The sequence below is a fragment of the Danio rerio genome, chromosome 16 (genome assembly GCF_052040795.2).
Source record: "Danio rerio strain M-AB ecotype USA chromosome 16, GRCz13ab, whole genome shotgun sequence".
In the NCBI taxonomy this organism is placed as follows: domain Eukaryota; kingdom Metazoa; phylum Chordata; class Actinopteri; order Cypriniformes; family Danionidae; genus Danio; species Danio rerio.
Genome location: NC_141036.1, coordinates 26876443 through 26903773, shown reverse-complemented (window position 1 = coordinate 26903773; position 27331 = coordinate 26876443). Strand labels below are relative to the sequence as shown.

At 39.1% G+C, this 27331-nt stretch overlaps 1 protein-coding gene across 4 annotated transcripts in view; it reads left to right on the top strand.

The window, feature by feature from the left end:
• Positions 1–27331, top strand: part of cadm4 (cell adhesion molecule 4) — a 330099-nt gene that overhangs the window by 260823 nt on the left and 41945 nt on the right. For all 4 annotated transcript variants that reach the window (XM_087285659.1, NM_001007428.3, XM_087285660.1 and 1 more), the window contains 3 exon segments: positions 4429–4716; positions 20738–20899; positions 23556–23646. In XM_087285659.1, coding sequence (XP_087141785.1) covers positions 4429–4716; positions 20738–20899; positions 23556–23646 — 541 coding nt within the window.

The window sequence follows — 27331 nt, the reverse complement described above, 5'->3', positions numbered from 1 at the left end:
ACATTTTTTTGGCATTAAATAATGGTGCAAATAACATTAGTAAATCCCATTGCATGATTCATTTCATTTAGTGCTGGGCAAAAATGAATCCCATTAGTCGCATCTAAAATAAAAGTTTGTTTTGACGTAATAGGTGTGTGTGTGTGTGTGTGTGTGTGTGTGTGTGTGTGTGTGTGTGTGTGTGTGTGTGTGTGTGTGTGTGTGTGTGTGTGTGTGTGTGTGTGTGTGTGTGTGTGTGTGTGTGTGTGTGTGTGTTCCGTGTATATGTATTAGATATATAAAAATACACACATGCATGCATATATTTGAGAAAATTTGCCTACTTGCCCAATTACCTGAACCTGCCTAGTTAACCTAATTAACTTAGTTAAGCCTTTAAATGTCGCTTTAAGCTGTATAGAAGTCTCTTAAAAAATATATAGTAAAATATTATTTGCTGTCATCATGGTAAAAATAAAATAAATCAATTATTAGAGATGAGTTATGAAAACTATTATGTTTAGAAATGTGTTGAAAAATGTTTCTCTCCGTTAAACAGAAATTGGGGGAAAATAATTCAGGAGGGCTAATAATTCTGACTTCAACTGTACATATATTGTGTCAAATAGAGGTGTGAACCTACTCTGGACTCACGGTTCTGTTCGGTTATTAAGCAAACAATTCAGTTAAATTCTACATCTCGGTGCATCTTGTTGCATTGACAATGCTTTGCATACACACCTTTATATCTTACTAACCCTATCCCTAATCCAGTGCAATAATTAAAATGTATCATTTTTAAATCATTTTATGCTCAAAGTAAACACTCATCAAACCAAACTCAAGGACATGCACAGAACAATCTGAGCATTTAACAATTTTTTGAGAAAAAAATATTTTTGAAGAGTTGTCGAGCAAGCAAGTTGTTAAACTCTTATGATTGATCACACCCTCAACAGAAAGGGCTGTGATTGGTTCTAATGCGCTGGCACTGTTCACCAATCAGTGACACTGATAAATGAACGCAGCGTTCTCAGCTGATTTGTGATCGATGCAGTGAAAAAAACTCACTCTGCAGACAAGCTCATGTCTGAATTTAAAAGTATCGCTGGAACAGCAGGTCAAAGGGGCCACTGTGACAGAGAGAGAAATGAAGTTTACTTTCATTTTCTCCACTGGAGTGAAATAGGGGCTCTGCTGTAGCTTCAATGTCAGCAATGTGCTTTTGGAATTACTTGCGCTTGCATTGCTCGCCATATATTCTACTGTGACTTAGCATCTATGAGATAAATGACGTCAATGTTTAATAACCGGTTAGGATCGATTACAAACCAATTCAGTGCATTATGTTGCACTGAAGAAACAATTCATTTTGACACCCCTAATGTCAAAACAAACTTTTATTTTGGATAGATTAGTCAAAATTAATCTTTGTCCAGCACTGATGTAAAAAGACTCTACCGTGTACTCTTATATTCACTCTCAAATACAAATTTTAGCTTGACAGGGTAACGAAAAAATATCAGTTTGCTCTGGCAGAAGTTTGCTCTGGCAGAAGTTAATTTTGCCCTAAAAAAGTAAAAGTTTCCTCAAATAAAAATTTGTTTGATAATATAATTTACTAAAATGTAATAGTGACGTAAAATAGTTCATGTTGGGAACTAAGATTCACGCTAATGTACAACTGATGTATCACTCTTTCAGTTAATGCAACATGCTGAACTGTTCCTCAATATAAACCTGTAACTTGCTTTCTCAACGAAGAATCGTTCATTCATTAATCAATTTATTTGTTCAAATACTCATACATCCATTAATTGACTTGAATAACTCACCTGTTCATATATTGTACAACTATCTTGCTTAATCTTTAACTCACTTTATACACTTTTGCCATCCAAAAAAAAAAAAAAGAAGAAGAACAGGCAAAAAGTAATCAAGCGTTCATCAATGTATAACAAGTTCAGTACATCAGTTCTGCTTTCAGTTTCAATATGAAAATTCGTGTTAAGGGATGAGATTCAATAGTAGGGCAGCTCTACTGACCCCAACTAAACAAGCCAATGAACCACTTATTCAGTTAAAGCAACACACTTAATCATTGATTCACTGAGTCAGTAATGCATTCAGGCATTTATTCACCAACTCACTCACTCGCTCAGTTGCTTATTTACTGATTCATGGAGTGAATCATTTACTCTGTTGTTCATTGTAACTTAATGAAGTGATCCAGTCATAATTGTTTCATTCACTTATGAATTTATTCACAAACTCTCTAGTTTTTGACATTTTTGTCGCTTACAAAATCAATAATAATCTTAATCAACTCTTACTTGTTAACTGATTTATTCATTCAGTGATTCATTTGGCCTCTTAATAACTGATTCATCTACTTAACCGTTTACCGAATCTGTTCATTTACTTTTTCACGTTCCCTCGTCCTCACAGTTTCCAGCAAGAAACACAGACAAATGCAGCCAGGTGTTGAAAATTCTGACTTCTTTCAGAGCTGTAATCATCTTATGGATCCAGCACACGGGGTGAGCCGATGGCAGAGAGTCGCATCTCCAGAGCACTGTCGTCCACGCACAAAGAGCTTTAAAAAAGAACTGGAGAGAATAGAAGTATTTAGTGCCGCTCAATACAGAATGAGCTTGTGTGATTTCTGTCCCAAAAAGGCCTGTCCAGCCCCTGCAGTCATTATTTGCTATTATTATTATTATTATTATTTTCTGACAATTGATTTTTCTCTCACCTTGGTTTCAAAGCACAGATTATTTTCAACGTGGGTTCTCGGCGCCTGTTTTCTCTGTTGTATTTATGTGATGTTCTGTGTCAGCTGGCCTATGAGAGATGCTAGTTAAAAACGCTCGTCTGTTGTTTTCTTCTTCTTTTCATCTTCTCCTTTTTATGTTGCTTTACTCGTTTGATCTTTAATGTGTAATTCAGAGTTTGAAAAGTTAATTTGAAAGCGTAGCTTGCAAACAACAAACTTCCATTGAAATTAACTAACTAAAAGTAGTGGAGCTACAAACTTCCCTTTTGAGAAAGTAGGTAGCGCATCTACAAGCTACTACATAAGCAGCTGGTTTGAAGCTAACAAACAAGTACTTGCATTAAAATTGTTTACAAAATGTAGAAGACAAAAGGGTGTTTATAAATCGAACACAAGCAGAATGTGTGTGTGTGTGTGTGTGTGTGTGTGTGTGTGTGTGTGTGTTTGTGTGTGTGTGTGTGTGTGTGTGTGTACGTTAATCCTTTTTATTGTTGAATCCAGACAAGTAAACATCAACATTGAATTTTATTTTTATTTTTTCCAGAGCTGGAACTCAGTATTTAACTCTTGTTTGTTCATTCATTTGCTCACTCACTGACTGATTCATTTAGTGATTCACATACTATACTAATTCACTTTCCGTCATCATCACTGATTCAGTCATCAATTATAACACTCAATCAATGAATTACGTTTTTGCTTAAATAAAACTCAGATTTACTCACACAACAAATAATTAATTAATTCAAACATTCTATCAATTAATCAAGTAATTAATTCATCGTGTTGTAAACAAATTAATTAATTCATTCATTCGTTCATTCATTGATCAATCTATCAATCCATCCATTAATTCATCCATCAATCTATCGATCCATCTCAATCCGTCTGTCCGTCCTTCCATCCATCCATCCATCCATCCATCCATCCATTCATCCATCCATCCATCCAAACAAACAAAGAAACAAACAAATAAACAAAGAAACAAACACACAAACGAACAAACAAACAAACAAACAAACAAACAAACAAACAAACAAATAATATCTGTTGTATGACAATCTTGCTCCAGAGCTGTATATTAAAATGTTTTGTTCTGAATTCTCCACAGCCATTACTGCTTTTCTTGTTTATATTCAAATATGCAAATATTTCATGGAAACTGTGATCTGCTTTTCAGGATTTTTTAATGAATATAATATTGAAATCAATTGTAATAATTTATTGCATATATCATTGACAATTTGTTTTGAATGCTATTGCAATTTAGTTAGTGATCTTTTTACACTATTCTGAAGGATTTTCCAACCATAACATGCTTTACTGAAGTAAAGCTCAACTACTTTGTAACCTCGTTTTTAAAAGAAAGTGTTTTCAACCAAGATGAAGTCGAACTTGCAATAAGGTTGCTAAGAACACTGCCTAAATGCCCATTTGTACATCAGCAGGAAAAAAAAAGAAAATCATTTGAGAGCAAGTAATTCCATTTTGATTAAAATTTAAAAAGGCACATTTTCTTCTTTGCAATAACAGGCACCATCGTAATTGCTCACTATAAGAGCAGGAAAGATACATTTAGAAAGTAATTTGGCTCAATTTAAGTTTAATTTACACTAGCATATTCCGTGTTTTCTTCATTCCTAATTATCCTTTCTCTTTTCCTGTTTTTCTAGCGCTGAAAGATGACCGTTTTCAGATGGTTCTTTTTACGCCGAAGCTGGTGCGCATCACGTTGACTAATGTAAGTGTGTCAGACGAGGGTGGCTACTTCTGCCAGCTCTACACCGATGATACACACCACCAGGTGGCGACGCTGTCGGTGGTGGTGCCCCCGGAGGTACCCAGCGTGGAGGTGAAAACAGAGGCGGTGGAGGGAGGAGAGGTTGAGCTCACATGTTTGTCCCTGCGGAGCAAACCTCCAGCCACACTGCGCTGGGTTCGAGACCGCAGAGAGATCCCAGGTGAGTTTATTACAAGTGAAAACAACACAGAGATTTACTGTAGACACAATAAATAGGGGTTTACTTTTGTCACAGAGCAGTGTTTACAGAACTTTAGGGGCTGAGTGAAAATGTATCAAATAATTTGTTTATGCTTATCAAAGAGATGCATTGGGACATTTACAATGAAAAACGACTGTATTTACAAACAAAAAGTGCAGTATATACACTGTAAAAAAAGCTAGGTTCCACAAAATTGTTTCATATTGTCCTAACACAAATAGATTAAGTTCAAACTTAATTGTTTTTACAAATTTAAGTTGATGTAACATAAAAATAAGTCTTAAGAATCATGTTGTTTTAGCTTATTTTAATTAAGTAGTTTGAACAAGCAGCAAAAATAATTTTATTATTATAGGTTTTCAGTGTGTATTTATTAAATTATCATTGAAATATGTTTCATCTAAATATTAAAACTAAATTACAGAAACAGATTATTTTGTAATTAAAATGCTAATAATATCCAGTAAATGTCTTTTCCTATTTATAAACAAGCCTGAAATTTCTGCAGCACTGGTTCCAGAAGTATTTTTCTGTTTTCAGAGGGGAATCTTTTTATTTTTTATTTTTTTTAAGTCTCCATTAAAGTCTTATAAGCTTTAAACCAAGCAGCTACAGGGAGAATCACAACATTGTCAATTTTTTTTTCCAAGCAAAAAGCAAAGTTGACAAAAACCTAAACCAAAGGGCACAGAATTTCAGTTAGACATTTCATTTTGTCCTTGCTCTGGGTTAACACTCAAGTCCTTTTGGGAGGAATTAGCAAAACAAACACTGCTACATTTTACACAACATTTATAATAACTCATTATACATTGTGAAAAATCTTGGTGTGCTGGGTAGTTTCTTACCAAAAGCTCATTCTCAAGCTCGTTCATGCTGTCTCTGGCCAGTTGTTTTGGTGTAGTTCCAAGCATGACTGCTGTGTTTATGTATTTCTACCAAACCGAACACAGGGACAAAACGTGACAGGCTGTAAAACATGTGTAAACTCCTTAAAGGATTAGTTCATCTAAAAATTCTAATTTACAGTTATTTTACTCACCCTTAAACCATCAAAGATCATCAGTAGAACATCAAAGATAATTTTTTCAATAAATCTGAATCTATTATCCTTGATTTCTATAAAGCAAGTCAATGGAGGTCCTTTCTGAGATTAAAAATAAACACATACAAACAAGTCCAAATCAGTCCCTATGGCTCCTGCTGTACACTCAGGCCTTATAAAGCTTTTGTTGATTATTCAGCCATATGAATTATTAACTCTAATCCACAGCCTGGGCAAGCAGTTCTCTGCATGTGTTCACAGCGTTGCTGGTCACTTGACGTTTTGGTTTTCTTTTTTTACCTTTTCTGCAAATTTTGACAAACGTGTAATTATATAGTGAGCCATCTTATATGCTGATTCTCAAATATGTGTAAGAATATGTATTTAATCATGATAACAGCTTTATCATGAATATGATGGGTGACAAGTGCTACTAGGTTAGCCTGCGCCGCAGTGGAAAGATCAGAGCTGCTGGTTTTACAACATGTTAATTCATCGAGAGTTTTTTTTTTTTTTTTAAACTTGCTCATCCTCTGATGGTCAGCTACTGCTGTAGCCACTGTGATAGTAGCCTGTTTCTATTTATTTTGTATGTTTGGTGATTGTTTGTACTGTTCTCATGTGTTGATGGATGAGATGGCAAGTGTGTCTATGTTTTTATATTCTGCAGAGCAGGAAGCTGCTGAAAAACAGCATTAATACTGAGTCAGGCCCGATTATCTTTTCCTGTTTAAAAAAAAAAAAAAAAAAAATATATATATATATATATATATATATATATATATATATATATATATATATATATATATATATAAATTTAAAAAATCTACTTCTCAAGAAATACATGAAAGTAAGTTGCTGCTTAGCCAGGAGAAACATAAAGTAATTGTTCTAGTAACCTAAACAATGTTTATGTGTTTAAAAATAATTGTTACTTGTCATCTCCATAAACATTAACTTGTAAATTACCATGTTACGTTTAGCTAGTACTTACAGTGCCTATAGAAAATCATCACACCCCTTTGAAATAATGACTTTATTTGTCATACAGCCTGAAGTCAAATCACTTTTCAAATAACATTCCAGCCTTTGAAATGTTTTTGTAGCCTTCTCCTAACCTGTGCCTTTCTACAACTTAATACTGAAGGAGTATTTAAAAAATGTAATGTGAGTAAAGGTATAGATTTTCACAGGTCATGATGCTTTTCTATAGGCACTGTATGGGTATTTATATGTTTGAAACATAAAATAAGCGTTATTTGTTTGAAATGCTGATGAATTGTGATTTAGGACTAGTCTTTTTATGGCTCAGCATTAACCAAAATTCGAAAGCAGATCTTCGAATCTGTGTGTTCGTGTGCTCCAGGGACCGGCCATGACTTATCACACCAGTGTAATTGTACGCATCAAAGCATAAAGCTAATTGTAAATAATGTTACATTTCTTGCAACAACTAAACATTTTGCTTAATAAAACCCCAGTGTATCACAAGGAGCTCCAAAGTTATTTTAAAATGGGTTTCATTTTAATCTCCGAACAACGACTTTGATTACACAAATCACTAAAGATCACAAATTCATCTAAATCATTATTAGTCACCTACTACATACTATGTTCAATGGCCTAAGGTAACTAAATTAGCAGTAAATTTTCATTTTGGATGAACTGTCCCTTTAAGTAATATTGTTTTTTTTTTTTTTTTTTTTTTGTATTTTGTTAAATCGTTTTAAATTTTAACTTTTTATGTCCTGAATTTTAAAAAGCTGAAATCCCAGGAACCTATTTTTTATTCATTCATTTATTCATTTATTTTCTTTTCGGCTTAGTCCCTTTAATAATCAGGGGTTGCCACAGCGGAATGAACCGCCAACTTATCCAGTATATGTTTACGCAGTGGATGTCCTTTTAGCCGCAACCCAACACTGGGCAACACCTATACACTCTTGCATTTACACACATAGACGGACAATTTAGTTCATTCAATTCACCCATAGCGCATGTCTTTGGACTGTGGGGGAAACCGGAGCACCTGGAAGAAACCCACGCAAACACGGGGAGACAAACAAAAATGTCAACTGACCCAGCCGGGGCTTGAACCAGCGACTTTCTAGCTGTGAGGCGATTGTGCTACTCACTGCGCCACCATGAGGCCCCACCTTTTTATTTTTTACATATACTCCAAAATGCATTTATCAGTTCCACTTACATCTATTTTTAGTCTGAAAATGCGATTGAAATGCTGGCACCATTGAGCTCTGCTGCACATGCACTTACAAACACGAACAAGCACATAAGCACACATGTAAACACAATAGAGTTAACTTCAAAATGTAGAAATCCTCTACATGTGTGCATGTTTGCTTTGTCTCTCTGTCAGACTGTCTGTCTTCATGGTAAATGTCATGCATTTGGACTAATCTCTCTGGCAGCCAGAAAGAAAGGCTTTGCTCTTCTCCCCCATGTGTTTGCTCATTGGCACATTTTCCCCTCTATTGCTTTATGTCACTCTATCGAATTTCAAATGCATCTGTCCATCTGGGTCCCTTCAGATGTGTGCAGAGAAGCATTTTTTTTTTTTTTTGTCGAATACATCCCACATACACACACATGCAGAGAGAACTGAATCCAGGTGCTGCTCCAATCTGTGCCTTTATTTCTGTTCTGTCAACTCTACCTTTCCTTTCCTGCTTTCTCTCCCTTTCTTTTACCTCACTGCCATTGCATTTGCTCTATCTCTTTGTTTCAGCTTTGCTTTTCTGGGCTCCTAGCAGGGGGAAAAAAATCTTGTAGAAAAAGAATGACAAAGACGCTGAGAAAGAGAGGCAGGGAAGGAAGTTCAGGGTGAGATTGTAGGTTTGGTGCTCTATCAATGTTGCTGGAATATAAAGTCGTGAGCACAAGTGTCTGTTTCTGTGCGACAGATTCAGTAAGACGGGTTTCAGCTCGAGTTTCGACTTCTGAGCCAGTCGGTGTTCTGCTTCGGTGAAAATAATTTAAATGTCTGTCTGATCAAGGTTATTGCCGCAAGATCACACAAGTGAGAGTTCTATAAACAAGTTCTTGTCAAGTTACTTGTTGGAAATCAGATTTGCGGTTATTTCAGCAGGGATAGTGCTTGGACTGACATTTTTCCTGGAAATAGCCAAATGCAAAAACACAGAGCTCTGCAAAACTAGCAACATTATCTGATTATGTCAGATTATTGTGGGGAGGTAACAATGCATGATACATTATAATGTTCAGCTTGTTAACATTAGTTAATGTATTAATAACACTGAATAATATATGGTATTTATTTATGAACATTTTGATACATTCAGGCCTTTACATTTACTTTTTTGATCAACAGCCACTGTGGCTACTAGTTTTTCATCATCACTAGCCCACAATTTTGTTGTTGGAAAATAAATTTTAATAATAATTTTATATATATATATATATATATATATATATATATATATATATATATATATATATATATATATATATATATATATATATATATATATATACATATTGTCATGTATCTAAAAATATGCACAGTAGTCTGTCCTGGCTAAAGGTCTCAGATGACCAGATAGCTAATTAATTTCCTATAAAGCTTTGTTATTGAAAAGGATGATAATTAAACTATATTAACAAAAAATAACCAAAGCAAAAGAAACACATGAAAAACATTCCGTGTGAAAGTATGATCCTGCGCACACAGTTAACATTAGGCCCTTTTATAATCTGTGTAAAGAATGTTTAAAGCGAAAGCTGCAACCGCTGCTGCTTACATAAAATCCTTTTTTTATCTCAATTCCTTAAAAGTGGTGCATGAGAAACGCTTTTTGTATAGTCTTTCAAAAAGAATCGATCGTAGCAGTTGCGTTTCCAGGAACGGTTGCTTCATGCAAGGAATCGGGCACACTTTTAAAGACTCACACGTGACACTAAGTGATCGCCTGTGTCTCACCGTGCACATGATCCTCTTGTCATTCGGTATTCACCTGCTTTCTTTTGCTCGCGTGAACACAGTTGTTTTTGTCAGTCGTGCTGCTCTCATTTCTCAAGGGCCATTGGTCCATCCTTATTGTTGAACCCTGCTTTTAAGAAAACTACAATAATTTTTTTTTTTTCAATCAGCCTAAGTGGCTAGTGGGAATGTCTGTCTAACCCACCACAGAATAAATCAACCCGTATTTAGGTTGGCAGGTGTTAATGTGAAGCCCTGGATAAATTTCATATGGAAGAAGAAAAATTAGTAATTATGACTTCGATGGGGATTTTTTTCTTGCAGTGTTGCATTCATTTTGCACAATTCTGATTTTCTTCTTGTGAAGAAAATGGTATTGCAAGTCAGAATTCTGAGTTTCTATCTTATACTTTAGATTTTTTTTTTTTATAAATGCAAGGTTACAGGCATAATTGTAAATCTTTTGGTTCTAAGTTAATTACTATAAAAGTCAGAACTAAAGTTAAAACTCGGCTTTTAAAAGCAAACTTCTTATTAGTAACAGCAGTAGTACTATAGTGGTTGTATTATTGTAATGAGTCGAGGTACAATGAAGTTGAGGACCCAAGTGCAGTTTATTAGGAGAATCTTCAGGCAGGAAATAGTTCAAAACAGAGACAGACATGAGCATGCGGATAATCTAAAATACAGGCCAATGGTCAGGATAGGCGGAAAAACAACATAAACAGTAAAACAAAGGAAAGGTCAAAAACACGGCAAGACACCACAAGATATCATGTACAAGACATTGCAAAGTGTGTGTGTGTATGAGGTGTCTTTATAGTCCTGGAAATCAGTCCTTTCAAGAATCAACTGTATGTGTAATCTGGGAGAGAACAGGACGTGGTGTGTGTGAGGTACATGATGGGAGTTGTATTCATGAATGTTGGATGTGTGTAGTTCCCCTTCGGGGGGAACTTCAGCACTATAAGTGGATTTGATTTGTAAAATCCACGCATAGGGAGGTTCGGTTCAGAAGCTACTCGTCTGAAAGAGTATTGAACGGGCCAATTAAGAATGAATTGGCAGCGCAAGCCTGCGCAGGTGAGCGGCATAAGCAATCAACTGAGTATATAAGCTCACCTGGCGCCAGCAGACGCTATCCTTTTCGCTTCAGAGACTTTCTGATCGAGTCGATGAGGGTTCCTCCTGCTGTGACCAGCGATTCTGAGCGAACGAGAGCATTCTCCCGGTCCAGAGTGTGTACACGCAGTGGCAGACGGTCGAGCTGGGTTTCTCCCTTGCCTGGCGTTCTTTGGGTCCGGTCCTCCAGAGCGGTGCGTATAAAGTTGCAAACTTCACAGAAAGAGCAACACAGTCGTGCAGCACGTCCTTATCAGGACGGCGCTCCGAATGTGCGTTTCTGGATGCGGTGGTTTCCTGTCCTCGGATGATGGGCGCGGGCACTGCGTTACATGTCTGGGGGTCCAGCATGTTAATGCGCTGCTCGCGGGCAGTTCATGTCGTCATTGCGATGCCATGACTGTTGCGCAAGATCGCGGTTAGCCTTTGCAAAAGGGTGAGCCACCCCAGTTGTCCCCTGCTCTGCAGCGGGCACTCGGGCAGATCTGAGGGTTTCAGCGAGAGATAATCCGTCGCCCACGGGCCCGCGGACCTCCCGCTCCTCTAAGCGCTCCATCCAAGCTTCGGGCGGGGGAAGCGATCCGTCTAACAGATGGTAGCCCTTACGCCCGATGACACCGGAGACCAGATGTCCACCGCGGCATCGGAGGGTGGGCTTTCATTGTCCGATGATGATCCAGACCCGCTCGCCCCCTTCGGGCTGGTGAGCGCTGTCACTACGGATCCTGAAACGGACATGTTACGGCAGGGCCCCATTTCCAACGGCACTTTTTACTGCCATGAAAACATTATGAAAGGGCACTTTTCACTTCCCCAGATGTGACAGCCCGAAATCTGCCAGTCTGGGACGCTATGCTTTCTAGCTTGCAGATTCGGTGCGTTTCGCCAGTGGCTCACGAGCGCTGGGAGGACGGTCTCCTTTCTCCCACCCCTCGAGCCTCCCCTCCGGAGCTCGGGTTTGGAGTGAGTGCAAATATCTCACCTCCAGCTTTTCCGTGGGACCCGCGAGCTTCCCGGATCAGCACACCCACTTCGCGCTGCCCCACTGCTGGTACGTCAGCGATTGTAGCGATGAGTCCATTAGCGAGAGCTCTGCCTGCCTGGTTAGCGCGGGCCAGCTCTTCGCGGTGGCTCATACGCACAATCAGACTCGGCTATGCGATTCAGTTCGCGAAACGGCCCCCCAAGTCACGGGTGTGTATTCACCAGGGTCAGCCCCCTGTCCGCCCCTGTCTTGCGAGAGGAGATTGCTGTCCTCCTGGCGAAGGATGCAATCGAGCCGCTCCCTCCAGCCGAGATGGAGAGCGGGTTTTACAGCCCATGCTTCATCGTGCCCAAAAGAGCGGTGGGTCACGGCCAATCCTAGATCTGCGCGTTTTGAACCGCTGCCTGCACAAGCTGCCGTTCAGAATGCTCACGCAGAAGCGCATCCTCCGGTGCGTTCGTCCTCTGGGTTGGTCTGCAGCATTAGACCTGATGGACGCGTATTTCCATGTCTCCACTCTTCCTCGCCACCGACAGTTTCTGCGGTTTGCGTTTGAAGGTCGAGCTTGGCAATACAAAGCCCTCCCCTTCGGGCTCTCTCTGTCTCCGCGGGTCCTCACCAAGCCCGCGGAGGGTGCCTCAGCGCCCCTTCGGCTCGCGGGCATCTGCATACTCAATTTCTTTACGACTGGCTGATTTTGCCCTCTCTCAGAGCAGTTGATTATGCACAGAGACAAAGTGCTCTGGCACTTCCACCTGTGGGGGTTTCAGGTCAACCGAGAAAAGAGCAAACTCGCCCCCGTGCAGAGGATCTCTTCTCTCGGGCTGGAGCTGGACTCGGTCACCATGGCAGCGCGCCTCTCCGGAGAGCGCGCTCAGCTGATGCTGTACTGTCTGAGAGAGCTCGACAGTAAAATAGTGGTCCCACTGAAACTATTTCAGAGGCTCCTGGGGCATATGGCATCCGCAGCCGCTTCATGCCGCTCGGATTATTCTATATGAGACCACTTCAGCACTGGCTTCACGATCGAGTCCCCAGACGCGCATGGCACGCGCGCGCACACCGAGTCTCTGTTACTGCGCTGTGTCGCCGCGCCCTCAGCCCTTGGAGCGACCCCTCGTTCCTACAGACCTGGGTGTCTCTAGAACAGGCGTCCAGTCTTGTTGTCGTTTCAGCAGACACTTCCAACACGGGCTGGGGGGCTGTGCGTTGCGGGCATGCGGCTGCGGACCTGTGGAAAGGTACCCAGTTGCATTGGCATATCGCCTGGAGCTGTTGGCAGTGTTCCTCGCTCTCCACCGTTTTTTTCCGGTGCTGGAGCGGCAACACGTGCTGGTCAGGACGGACAGTACGGCGGCGGTGGCGTATATCAGCCGTATAGGGGGTATGCGCTCTCGCCGCATGTCTCAGCTCGCCCGCCGTCTGCTCCTCTGGAGTCATCCGCGGCTGAAATCGCTGCACACCATTCATATTAAGGCAAGCTCAACCGTGCAGCCGATGCGCTCTCACGGCAGCCTTGCGTCCTGGAGAATGGAGACTCCACCCCGAGTCTGTTCAGCTGATATGGGCGCGATTCGGGGAAGCCCAGATCGATCTGTTGCTTCCCCCGAGATCGCTCATTGCTAGTTGTTCTTTCCCTGACCGAGTGCTCTCGGCACGGATGCACTGGCTTACAGCTGGCCTCGGTGCACGCGCAAATACGCGTTTCCCCCAGTGAGCCTGCTCGCGCAGTTACTGTGCAAGGTCAGGAAGAGGACGAGGAACAGGTTGCTGGTTGCGCCCCTCTGGCTCAACCGGACCTGGATGTCAGAGCTCTCCCTCGCGATAGCCCTCCCCTGGCAGTCCCTTCGAGAGAGCACCTACTCTCTCAGGGACAGGGCACCACCTGGCACCCTCGCCGATCTTTGAAGAGATTGTAGACGCGAGGAAGACTTAGGTAACCTCCGATTGCGGTGGCTAATACCGTCACTCGGGCTAGAGCCCCCTCCCCGAGCGCGCCTATGCCCTGACGTGGAGTCTATTCACTGAATGGTGTGTCTCTCGCTGAGAAGACCCCCGTAATTTGCCAGATCAGCGTTGTGCTTTCTTTACGCCGAGAGAAGTTGGAGAGCAGGCTGTCGCCCTCCACACTCAAGGTTACGTGGCTGCCATCTCCGCTCTCATAACGCGGTGGCTGGCAGCACCGTGGGAACGCATAACCTCATCATCCGGTTCCTCAGGGGCGTTAAGCGAATTAATCCACCCCGCCCCCTCTCATGCCCTCTTAGGATCTCGCCCTCGCTACACAAGCCGCGTCAGATCCCTTCGATCCTCGACTCAGTATTTCTGTCCCTGAAGACAGCTCTGCTGGTCGCGTTGATATCGATTAGAGGGTCGGGGACCCGGAGGCATTTTTCGGTCAGTGACTCGTGCCTGTAATTGGGCTGGCTTCTCTCACGTATGAGACCCCGCCCGCGATATGTGCCCAAGGTTCCTACCACTCCGTTTTAATACGAGGTAGTGAGCCTGCAAGCGCTGCCCTCGGAGGAGGCAGACCCAGCCCTTCTTTATTGTCCAGTTCGCGTTTTGCGTATTATCTGGACCGCACTCAGAGTTTAGATCATCTGAGCAGCTCTTCATCTGTTATAACGGTCGGCAGCAGGGAAGTGCCGTACCGAAATAAGTTCCCACTAGATTGTGGATGCCTTTCTTTCACTATCAGAGCCGAGATGAGCCGCGTCCCCCGAGAGCGCGTGCGCACTCCACTCGGAGTTTCGCATCCTCTCGAGCGCGCGCACGCGGCGCCCCTCTAACAGACTTCTGTAGAGCTGCGGGCTGGGTGACACCCAACACATTTGCAAGGTTTTACAATCTGCGAGTGGAGCCGGTTTCCTCAAGGGTATTAGGTAACCCTTGGTGATTGAGGAAACAATTCGGTAGGGTATTGAAACACGCTTGCTGCGCCATTTTCCCTAACACGGAGATACGTGCGCCTTTTTATCTGTCAGTAAAGTTCCCCGTCAGGTGAGCCCTGCAGATTCCTCCGTGGCCCCCAGCACTGACTCAGCGGAGGAGTCACTTGCTGGCCCACTACGTTGTAGGTCTGCCCGCTGGTCAGCCCGCGTTTTGGGTAAAGGTGCCTGCTATGCGTGATCCCCACTAGGCGATCCCATATGCTTATTCCGCCACGGTTAAGTCCCCCCCCTGGGCGGACCCGTGTCTTCCCTCCCCGCTAACCACTCTTTTGCTATGCGTACTCCCCCTTTTTAGGGCTAGTCCATATGTAAATTCTGCCATCTATCCCCCCTCGGGTAACGGATGGCCTCCGCAGCGTCCTCCCTATCGGGATTGCACGCTTCCCAACGTACTGTCGTATTCCTAGAATTATCTAGATGCTCACGACTTCCCAAAAAATATATCTAAATCCGTAAAACTTCTGTTGAAGTAGGATAAATTAGGGCCAGGGACACGTTGGAGGACCGCGCCCCCCATGATGCGGGTGCGTCACGCTTGCTTGACTATCTCCTCATCGGGGGTGTTGGTAAGGTGCAGTCATTATGGCGCTTTCAATGGGCTCCCAATGCGTGGATTTTACAAATCAAATCCACTTATAGTGCTGAAGTTCCCCCCGAAGGGGAACGTTCGAGGTTACTAAAGTAACCCTTCGTTCCCCGAGGAGGGGAACGGAAGCACTATACTCCGTCGCCATAATGACTGTCCCTTAGCTGTTGAAAGTCTCTTCAGCTTAAAAAGGATAGCGTCTGCTGGCGCCAGGTGAGCTTATATACTCAGTTGATTGCTTATGCCGCTCACCTGCGCAGGCTTGCGCTGCCAATTCATTCTTAATTGGCCCGTTCAATACTCTTTCAGACGAGTAGCTTCTGAACCGAACCTCCCTATGCGTGGATTTTACAAATCAAATCCACTTATAGTGCTTCCGTTCCCCTCCTCGGGGAACGAAGGGTTACTTTAGTAACCTCGAACGTTCTCCAATGTTCTGCAAATGCTCGATCGCTGGTGATTGTGACAATTTTGTTCTAAGGCAAAATCAAGGCTATCTCTGTGAAAAACTGAAAATGTCAAAAGAAGCTTAGAAGAAGGCTGTCTATGGAGACTAGGGTGTTCTTTTGTGCATCCTAAAACTCCACATTTATAATGCCTCTTAGTGGCTGACATTATCTTTGGCAGGTATGGTCACTAATGGGCAGGGCTTTCCCCCTCCGATGACATGTATATAGGGAAAATGTCAATCAAAGTGCTACTGCAGGATGTTTTCATGAAGTGTGATTATAAAAAATAATTTTAATGAATTTTTATCATTACAGGCTGGATATATTCACACACTGTTGCCACATAACTGTGTTTAAACCCCTCATAAAAGTGATTTTTGGCCTAATAGGTTCCCTGCTATGAGATATATATTTTTAAGATAATTGTTAAGATATATTTTTGTATAGTTTTTTTTACATAAATTACTTTTACATATACAAAGTTGCATTTATTGTATAGTACAGTGAATTAATATTGTGAAATCTTTGTACACATTAAAATAACAGTTTATTTATTTTTATTTTATATTAGTGCAGATTTTTAATATTTCAAGTCAAACATGCATTTTATAAATTACCTAATGTAAAATAACTAAACGAATTTAATCATCATTAAACCTACATTATCCCTACAGTAACCCTACAAATTATTACACTACATCTTCATTTAACTCATGATTTGAAAAACAAAGTTATGCTTCATTAAGAGTAACATGGATTATTAAATGCTGAAAGTTTGAGCACTGCAATGATTATGTATTTTTTAGGTCAAGACAAAATTAATCTTCAGCCTGCCTCAATCGACAAGAACCCAATGGGAGTTCTAATATGGCCTTTAGATTATTGCTGAATTTATTCAAAAAAAAAATGTTAATATTTTTTAAAGTCCTAAATAAATTGCCAGATCTTCAAAACTAAACATAAATTAGGCTTATATAAATGGACTACACACTGCAGTCACGCCACTTTAACATCACCATCATTACTTGTCCGTCTACTCTTTCAGTGTTTATTTAAAATATATATATAGATTTCTCTGAAAGCTTGGCTTTGAATAGATAGCAAGAGCACAATTACAAACACAACGAGAATGTAAAAATGGACTGGAGATAACTTCTATAGTGCCGTTTAGCCTCTTGTTAGCAACTGTCTTTTACAAGAAAAGAGAAAGCTTTACAACATTCACAATGGTGTATTCTTTATAGCAGAGATCAAAAGTAAAATTGTTATTTTGAGCTTGCGTTTACCACAGACCACCTTTAACCAAAAATACTGCATTTCTGCAGAACTCTTGTTGTTTATTATATAAAAAACATGAACTTCTGTAAGTCTCATTTGAAAGTTTATGAAACTTCTCAGAGCTGCTCATTTCAGAAATCATTTGTTTCTATGGTAATAATCATAACACTAAAAGAAAAGATCTATTTGTGGTTTTGTCTTTGATGAAAAAAGAATATTAAAATGGCATAATGCTTTACCTTTAAATGCTCTTTCTATATAAGACACAAAATGTAACATTGTGTATCAAACAACAATACACGTCAGCATCATTATATGTTGCAGCCATTACTATTCTTGTTGTTCTGGTAGTCTTTTAGTCAAGTAAGAGTTTTTTAAATGCAAGTTTTACAAGTTGGAAACCGATGGTTATTGTAATCCTGATGTATCCCTCATAAATCTGTGAACTCTGTTTGACCTCACTCTCTATCGACCTGCACTTTCCTCCATCTGTTTCATCCCCCGTTTTCTGCCCTTCACTGGCCCCTTGACGTTTCGTTTTCATCATCAAATTAAAACTTAATAGTCTCGCCAGGATAATAGAGCCTGTTCTGTGGTAGAGAAATCAATGTGTGGAAGGTGCATCTAAGTCAGATGGCTTGAAGTAATTGGGGCGAGAGTGCAGTGCATTTGTACCAAAGGTATGCAAATAATGTCTGGCTGAAAAGTAAACACACATTGTTAACCCTTTTATTTATGAATCGTTGAGTCACAAAGTAAATTCTATATATTTTAAAAATGTGTTTCTACATTTGGCGAGGCAGTGGCACAGTAGGTATTGCTGCTGCCTTACAGCAAGAAGGTCGCTGGGTTGCTGGTTCGAACCTTGGCTCAGTTGGCGTTTCTGTGTGGAGTTTGCATGTTCTCTCTGCCTTTGAGTGGGTTTCCTCCGGGTGCTCCGGTTTCCCCCACAGTTCAAAGACATGCAGTACAGGTGAATTGGGTAAGCTAAATTGTCCGTAGTGTATGAGTGTGTGAATGTGTGTGTGGATGTTTCCCAGAGATGGGTTGCGACTGGAAGGGCATCCGCTGTGTAAAAACTTGCTGGATAAGTTGGCGGTTCATTCCTTTGTGGCGACCCCGGATTAACAAAGGGACTAAGCTGACAAGAGAATGAATGAATGAATGTTTCTACATTTAATCATGTGAAATATGATTTTTAATATATCATATATTGAGCGAGTTAAGTATCTGTTCCCTACAGTGAACACCATGTTGGTGGTGTAAAATGTTACTGAATTGAACTGATTTGATTGCTTGGTTTTAGACAGTTTTCATTTTGTAAATGAAAATGGCTTGAAACAAACAGAACTTGATCGGTCTGGTGTGTCAGTAATGTGACTGAATGTGCACTCTAATTCTCTTACTTAATGAATGCACAGCACAATCCAGCAGACTATAACAAAGATCCATGATGTGTACTTTGAATCTTTTTGACTACATTTTAGTCTAATATGCTGATTTTTGTATTATATTTTGCACTGTTCATGAGTGGATGAAAAAGTGCACATTCATCATTTTTTGTTTAAGATTTTTTATGTATGATATTTCTATTTGAAATAAATAAATCAAATCAAACCTTTATAATCATGAACTGACATGTCATAAATATGCATTTTATTTTAAGCATTCTTAAGACAACCTTAATTAAGTGTCATTTGCTCCTTTTAAATGCAAAGATGAGTTTTTGAGAATGTTTGAGATGTCTTTGTTGTGACAGCTTGACATAACCAAATACATCATAACCTGTCAGTGTCTGTCATGAAAACTTGACAACATAATTACCAAGACAACGTAACTTCTCATAAACCTATAATAAACCTGTAATAAACATGATTGTTGTGAGGCCATTATGATTGTGCCATTAATTTTATAACAGTGTTGTTAATGTTTTTTGGACCTCAACTACAGTGGCACACAAAAAAATAAAGGAATGACAAAATGTCATTTTTCTTATGTTGCTTTAACCTATTTTAATAAGTTAATCTGGTTAAATTAAGTCGATCAAAAAACTTTTTAAAAAAATTTATACAAAGTTTATCTTTGTTTTTCTGTCAGTTTGATTAATGGCTTGAGATGGCTAGAGAAATTCATTTGATTCAACTGTAAACAGGGTGTTTTGCGGGGTCTTAAAAAGTATTAAAAGTTGATAAATCAATAATGAGAACATTTTAAAAAACGCGTTTTTAGGAGGACTTAAATTTTGTTCAAGCATTGTCCAAAGTGTTTGACTCCAAAACAGCATAAATATATTTATTTTCCTCCTAATATTAACAATGGAGTGCTCGATACACGCAATTGGTTCGGGCATGGGCACATCGGGCCAAACTCCTTTGTCCGGATGATGTCACAGAATTTGTGACAAACGCGGGAATATTATGTGACGCTTTCAACATGTAGCGAAACCATAAAGCCAAACAGAAAGCAAAAATGTAAGTTTTCGTACTTCTGGTAGGAGAAAGACGAGTTTAAACAGTGGCTGACACCTGTCGCTAAAAACGACCACATAATTTATTCTTTCAAGCTTTGTTTCTTCTGAGTTTATCTGAGTTCTGTTGCACGGTTGTGCTCCATTGATTTATTTAACCACAAGTGTTTATTAACAACTGTTTATTAAGTTAAAGGTTTGATACTGATTAGAACTTGAAGTGGTGACGAGGTCTTAAAATATTCTGAGAAGGTCTTTAAAAAGTCTTAAAAAGGTATTGAAATTACCTATAATATTTTTGCATATACTGTATACCCTGAGAAAATGTAAGACAGCAAGATGTTTTACAGTGTACAAATTGAGTTTTTCACTAAGATGTCATTAAAGTAATAATGATGAAGTTATACATTTATTTGTCAAGATAATGACATTTTAATATCTTTGTATAATAAAAAAAAGATTGAATGGTACCAAGGAAAAAGTGATCAGAAAAATATTCATTTAACACAGTTATAATGTCATTATGACAATCCTGTTTATGCCATTTTCATGACAAGCTCTGTCGTCTTGATAATGTCAAGTTGTCATGACAAAGACAAAGACAGATTAATTGAAGTAATTGTTTATGTCAAGTTGTCATCAAAACTTCTCAAACAGTGTCAGCTTTGCATTTAAAATGACACAACTGAGAGAAGAACACTTAATGATAAACATGCATGCATTCATGTGTTATGTCATAGTTATTTGAACACCCACTTCAAGTAGAGTGTTACCAAAATGTACATAAACAAATATGATTTAATCTGGATAGAAGTATTTCCAACAACTTATTTAACACCTATTTGGTTTTCCGTTAATTAAAGGATTCAACACTAATTCCTGCTGAATTCTCTCATCCCTCTGCCATATTAAATGTATGACTCAATATCTCTAAACAACGTGGGACAATACAAACAATAATGAAGTGAAATTGGAAACGGCTCATTGGGAGTTCAGCACATGGTGCTACAATTTAAATGACTGATAATAGCTTCCAAATATCTGTCCATTGCAGTGACCACAATGCACAAAAGGGTTCAAATTTGTGCAGAGTGACTCATGTAAACCCTCTTTCCGTCCCTCTCTTTTCATTCAGGTGTGATCTCCCAGCAGGAGAATGGCAAGACTGTGAGTGTTTCCAACACTATCCGTATCCCCGTGGAGAGGAAAGATAACAGAGCGGCGCTGAGCTGTGAGGCGTCTCATCCCGCACTCGTGAGCCAGAAGCGAGTTCGTCACTACAGCCTGGACGTTCACTGTGAGCCAACAACGCCGTCACATTTCCATGACTACCACCATATTAGACTGATTAGCGCCTGTTATTAGCTCGCTGAAGCCCCATCTGTTTAAACATGTTTGGTTGGCAAGCGTTTGTTTGTTTGTGTCACATCTTGCCTGCTTTGATAAAGGACTAGAAGGCAACAGTATCCCGTTAAACAGCACAGAAACACTCCAAATATGATAGATTTCAACCAGTGATGTAGATATTGACTTTGCACAAGGACTTCTCTCATAAAGTCCCTGTAAAAATCGAAAGGCTTTACTCTGTAAAAGACAATTGAGTTTATATAAACTTCAGCGTATTGCTGTTGTTACCCACAGCGGGTTTGTATCAGACTCCTGCTAAAATGTTTTAAAAGCATTTTTGTTGAGAAAAATGTTGTATTATTAATGTAGCTCACTCAGTGCAGAACACTGCTTACACTTACATTTAAAAGTTTGAGGTCGGTACGAATTCGAGATGTTTTTGTCTAGCTCACTAAAGATGCATCAAGAGGATGAAACATATAGAAAGACATATTAGGTAATAGTGGGAAATAAATGTACAATTTTATAATTGATTGAATAATTTTATGATTATAATTTAATATAATAATGTAAAATTCTTAATTTTATTCCTTAATTTGGGCGACATGGTACCTCGTTTAGCACTGTTGCCTCACAGCAAGAAGGTCGCAGGTTTAAGTCCCGGATGAGTCAGTGGGCGTTTCTGTGTGGAGTTTGCATGTTCTCCCCGTGTTAGCGTGGGTTTCCTCCGGTGGCTCCAGTTTCCCCCACAGTACAGAGACATGCGGTATAGGTGAATTGAAACTAAACTAAACTAAATTTGTGGTAGTGTGTGTGTGAATGAGTGTGTATGGGTGTTTCCCAGTACTGGGTTGCGGCTGGGAGGACATCCACTGTGTAAAACATATGCTGCATAAGTTGGTGGTTTATTTCGCTGTGGTGATCCTTCATAAAGGGGACTAATCCGAAGCAAAATGAATGAATGAATGAATGTATTCCTACATTTTCAGCATCATTACTCCAGTCTCCAGTGTCACATAATCCATTTATGTTTCTTGCTTGAGAAACATGTTGTTATGTATTAAGTAATCAATTTAATATCAATGGTTCTACTACACTGTAAAAGTGTTTTTTTTTTACTGCAGTTTTACAGCAAAATTATAATTATTAATATACAGCATGTTTGCAACTTACAGTATTAAAGGCAAATATTAAAGGCACACTGTAAATAACACCTCTTACTGTGTTGTAGTTTTAAAGAAAAGTTTTAATTGTTTTTTTTACAGTACTGTAAATTTTACAGTATTTTTTACATTAATTTTCCCTCAGCTTAGTCTTTATTTCAGAGATGACCACAGTGGAATGAACCGCCAACCATTCCAGCATATGTTGTATGCAGCGGGTACCCTTCCAGTCACAACCCAGTATTAGGAAACACACATACACATATACATACAATACAGACAATTTAGCTTAACCAATTCACTTATAGCACATGTTTTTGGACTGTGGGGAAAACCGGGGCGACCAGAGGAAACCCATGCAAACACGGAGAGAACATGCAGACTCTACACAGAAATCATTCTAACCAGAGACCTTCTTGCAGTGAAGCGACAGTGCTAACCACTGAGCCACCCATCTTTTTACAGTGTACACAGTAAAACGCCACAGACTACAATGTTGCACAGGGATATTAGTGGGAATCCAAAGCTATTTCAGCAGTCTAAATATGTGATCACATTTATATTTACAGTTCATGAACAATTTCAAACGATTTAGGTGTATTGGTTTGACTGACCAGCACACTAAGTAGAGCTGACTGAACGATGTTATTCTCAAACCGGCCATCATGTGAATGCTTTTTTAAAACCACTTCCGCTCATCGTTCCTTGCTATGTATTAGTTGAAAATAGTTTTTCAATGCGCTATTACAAATACATTTAACTGTGTTTTTGCTCTACATTTTGAAAAACACATTGAATTTTGCTAAACATGCCATGGTGTATCGATGAAAATGGAATTCTACTTTTCCTCAGAGTGAGTCTACAGTAATTGCAATTAGGGCAATTAACATTTAACATTTCTTTACCATTTCTGCATGGCACTACACACATCAAACTCAATTCGTGTAATACCTTTTTAATGTAATTTTTATAACTGTTAAAGCATTAAAATTAGTATCTCATTTTTACATATTAAAACTGTGATTGGAAGTGGGGAATGTAAATTATATAATTGAATTATCCTTTACATTTTGCACCAAACTTTGCACATATATCACGGGGAACTCAGTTTTATATGGATTGTCATTTTACATTTTAAAATGAATTTTGCTGCTTCTACAACATTGCCTAATTTCATTTTAAATTTAAATTTTCAATGTAAACTAAATTCTCCAACTGTGCTATCATATTATAGGGACGAGGGTCGAGCATTTTCAGCCCTGTAGTGTGATTATTTTCCAAAATAAAATGATGTAAATGTCGTATTTAGCTGAAAACACCCTAGCGTAAACATAGCCTCAGTCAGAGCACCGCCATTGAGGACAGTAGGCACTCAGTGGGCTTTGTGACAGAGCTCTTCTCAAGTTTTATTCCCTGTCTGTATCTTTCTCTTTATCTCCGCAGTTGCTCCTACGGTGAAAATCGTTCCCCCTCAGGGCATCCTCCGAGAGGGAGACTCCCTCAGTCTCACCTGCTCCGTTACCGGAAACCCACTGTGAGTGTACAAGAGCGCTGTGTGTGTTTTCTTTCTAAGTGCATCTGTCAGGCTGCGAGTGGGAGATTCGTGATGGATGTGAAGGCGTGTGTGAAGCTCTGTTTTTACATGTGCTTTAAGAACTAATCATCTGAACTGGTCCCATAAGAGCAGCTTTTATCTTGTAACAATCCAAACTGCTTATAGAGGATCATCTGAATGCAGCTTTATTACAGTAGACTGATCTTACATGAGGGAGTACATCCATGGCTCTGTCCTCTGTTCCTCTTCTTTTAGCTCTCTCATTATTTTTCCTCATTTTCAGTTTTAAAGGACACAATAAAAGAAGTGTCTGGACAAAAATAGTTTAAACGACAATATACTGTCAATTTCATTGTATGTACAGTATGTATGTGTGCATTGTTCATATGTGTGCATTAGTTCATTTATTATAATAAGTGAATTTTACTAAAAGTAATAAAAAAATATACTGTAATACAATATGATATGCAATTAAAAAAATAAAAAATAAGATCAAATAAATGTAATTGTACATTTAATTGTTAATTTCATTGTAAGTTATTCTTTTTATTACAGTTTCTGAGAGTGATTTGATTTTTAATTTTTATTGTAAATAATATAAATTTGATAATGAATTGTTATTAATGTAGCAATAAACATGGAATAAACAACAACAATAATAAAAAATCAAGCACAAACATATGTATGTTATTTTGAAGATTAAGTAAAATGTCTGGACAAATATATTGTCCAATTTATAAATTTTTATTAATAATTTATTATTTATTATAATGAATGAATTTTACACACGAGGTCAAAGTTATAAAAATATTAAATTCAGTATAAAAAACTAAGAAGTAAGACACATTTTCTTTATTAATGTAACTGTATATTGTTTTTATAGCAGTAACTAACAGGTATTTATTTGTTTGATTGTTTTTAAATAACAAAATTAATATAGGATTTTATCAAATGTAGCAATACACACAGAATAAACAACAACAACAATAATAATTATAAAAAAAGCACAATAAAATAATTTTTTCAAAATAAAGTATAATTTTATTCTAATTTTTTTGCACAATATTACTGTGGCTGCTGAACGTGCTGCAATTTAAGAAAACACATGCAATTACAACAAACGCCAGCAAATTGAGAAAAGATCTTCATCTGTTTGACAGCACATGTGCTGCAAATCCTTACAATGCAAACACATTACAAAAAACGCTGCATTTTCTTACAGCGCAAGCATTTTACGAAAATGTGCTGCATTTTCTCACAACACTTGCAAAAACAACAAATTTAATGTTTAGGGACCCTAAAACGTGACAGATGCCGCTGTGCCTTGACTATTGCTTAGTGAAGTGTAGGTGATCTTTGAAAGAGTTTTTTGTTTGTTTATTTTAATATTCTGATTCTGGTGTCTTTAGTATTTTATTACCATCGTAAATAACCATAACCTAAATAGTCGGATCCGTCATGTTTTAGGGTCCTCTTGGAACATTTCCATTGTGTTTTGTGCTATTTGACAGTTTTATGAGAAAATGCAGCACAATTTATTAATTGTTTGCGTTGTGAGAAAATACAGCATGTTTGATATATTTGTTTGCATTGTGAGAAAATGCAGCATGTTTTATTAATTGGTTTGCGTTGTAAGAAAATACAGCACGTTTTATTAATTTGTTTGCGTTGTGAGAAAATGCAGTGCATTTTATTAGGTTGTTTGTGTTGTGAGAAAATACAGTGTATTTTATTGATTTGTTTGCGTTGTGACAATATACTGTGCATTTTATTAATTTGTTTGCGTTGTAAGAAACTGCTGCGCGTTTTATTAATTATTTTGCGTTTCGAGAAACTGCAGCGCGTTTTATTAATTTGTTTGCGTTGTAAGAAACTGCAGCGCGCTTTATTAATCTGTTTGCGTTGTAAGAAACTGCAGTGCGCTTTATTAATTTGTTTGCGTTGTGAGAAACTGCAGCGCGTTTTATTAGGTTGTTTGTGTTGTGCGAAAATGCAGAACGTTTTTTTAATTTGAATGCATTGTGAGAAAATGCAGCACATTTTACTAATATGTTTTTGTTGTGGAAAAAAATTCAGCACGTTTTATTGATTTGTTTGCGTTGTGAGAAATTACAGTGCGTTTTATTAACTTGTTTGCATTGTACAATGTAGATTTGATAAAAATGCATGGGATAAAAAGGGAGCTAGTAGTTGTAAAATAATAATAATAATAAATAAATAAAAATAATAATAATTTACAATTGGGTTAAAATAATTTATTGTTTTTTTTTTTGTTTTTTTTTTTGTAAAGAGTTACCTAAAATAAAATAAAATACGTTCAAATACTTTAAAATAAAATAAACAGTTGAGTAGCATAGGGTTGCGGTGGGAACACAATCGCCTCACAGCAAGAAGGTCGCTGGTTCGAGTCCCGACTGGACCAGTTGGCATTTCTGTGTGGAGTTTTCATGTTCTCCCCGTGTTCGCATGGTTTTCCTCTGAGTGCTCCGGTTTTCCCCACATTTCAGACACATGCGCTATAGGTGAACTGAATAAACTAAATTGGCCGTAGTGAATGTGTGTAAATGTAAGAGTGTATGGGTATTTCACAGTGCTGGGTTGCAGCTGGAAAAGCAAGTGCTGCGTAAATCATATGCTAGATAAGTTGGCGGTTCAGTCTGCTGTGGCAACCCCTGATTATTAAGGGACTAAGCCGGAAAAATAAATAAATTAATAAAAAAGTCAAAAACTGCATTAATATATATTAAATGAACAACAATATTCCTTGACCGAATGTCCTCCACCAGCATTTGACCTTTAATTGGCAGGTTTTTCCCACATCCATCACTAAACATCTTATTCTGAAGGCGAAAGTGTCGCTCATTCAGCTTCAGCAGTGTCTCAGTGAACACTTTCTTTCTTCAGAAGACATATTTGTCTTTGTCTCTGTCTTTGTCTTTTTCTTTTCTTTTTTGTCTGTGGTCACTGAGTCTGTTCTCCCTAAGAGCCAGTGAGCAGAAAGCCATTAAAGCTCTCCAGAGCCTCGTAAGAGACCGGCTACAGAAATGAAAGATGGACAGATAGAGCTGCCACTCATTTTACGCCCAAATGAGGGAATGACGGAGAGAGAGAGGGGAAGAAAGATGGCCTGCGAAGGGTTTTAGCCAGGAAAGAGAAATGATAGACCTCGTGATTTATGCGGTGGGGAGAAGGAGAGTACGAAACGTGTAAATGTTTAATTGTAGGGGCATGTTTGAAGATTACAGAATGCGCTGATGAGAAATGAGAATAGACCAGCCGCCCGCAGAGACGCTCTCTGGATAGGTTGAGATAAATGAGTGTATTGATGGGAGGGATGAAAGATGGATCCAGATGCCGCTCTACGGTAGCTGAACTCACAGTTACACTGCGTCGCGCAGCTTGCTTATAAAGCCATTACGATCATGTTCATCCGACATTAATCACCAATTAAACACAGTCTGCATTTGTTGGAGGGGTGTGTTTATTATCCCTAGGCTGCTCTGGTTGGCTCAAACTGTATGTATGGCTGAGAGAATGTGTGTGGTATGAATCCTGAATCCTGTGAGGGCTGTAATTAAAAGTGTCCCATGGGATTACTCCCGGTGATGACGTAGACTTGTATTGTATCCAGGCGGGATGAGGGATGAGGCGGTTCACAGGCGGT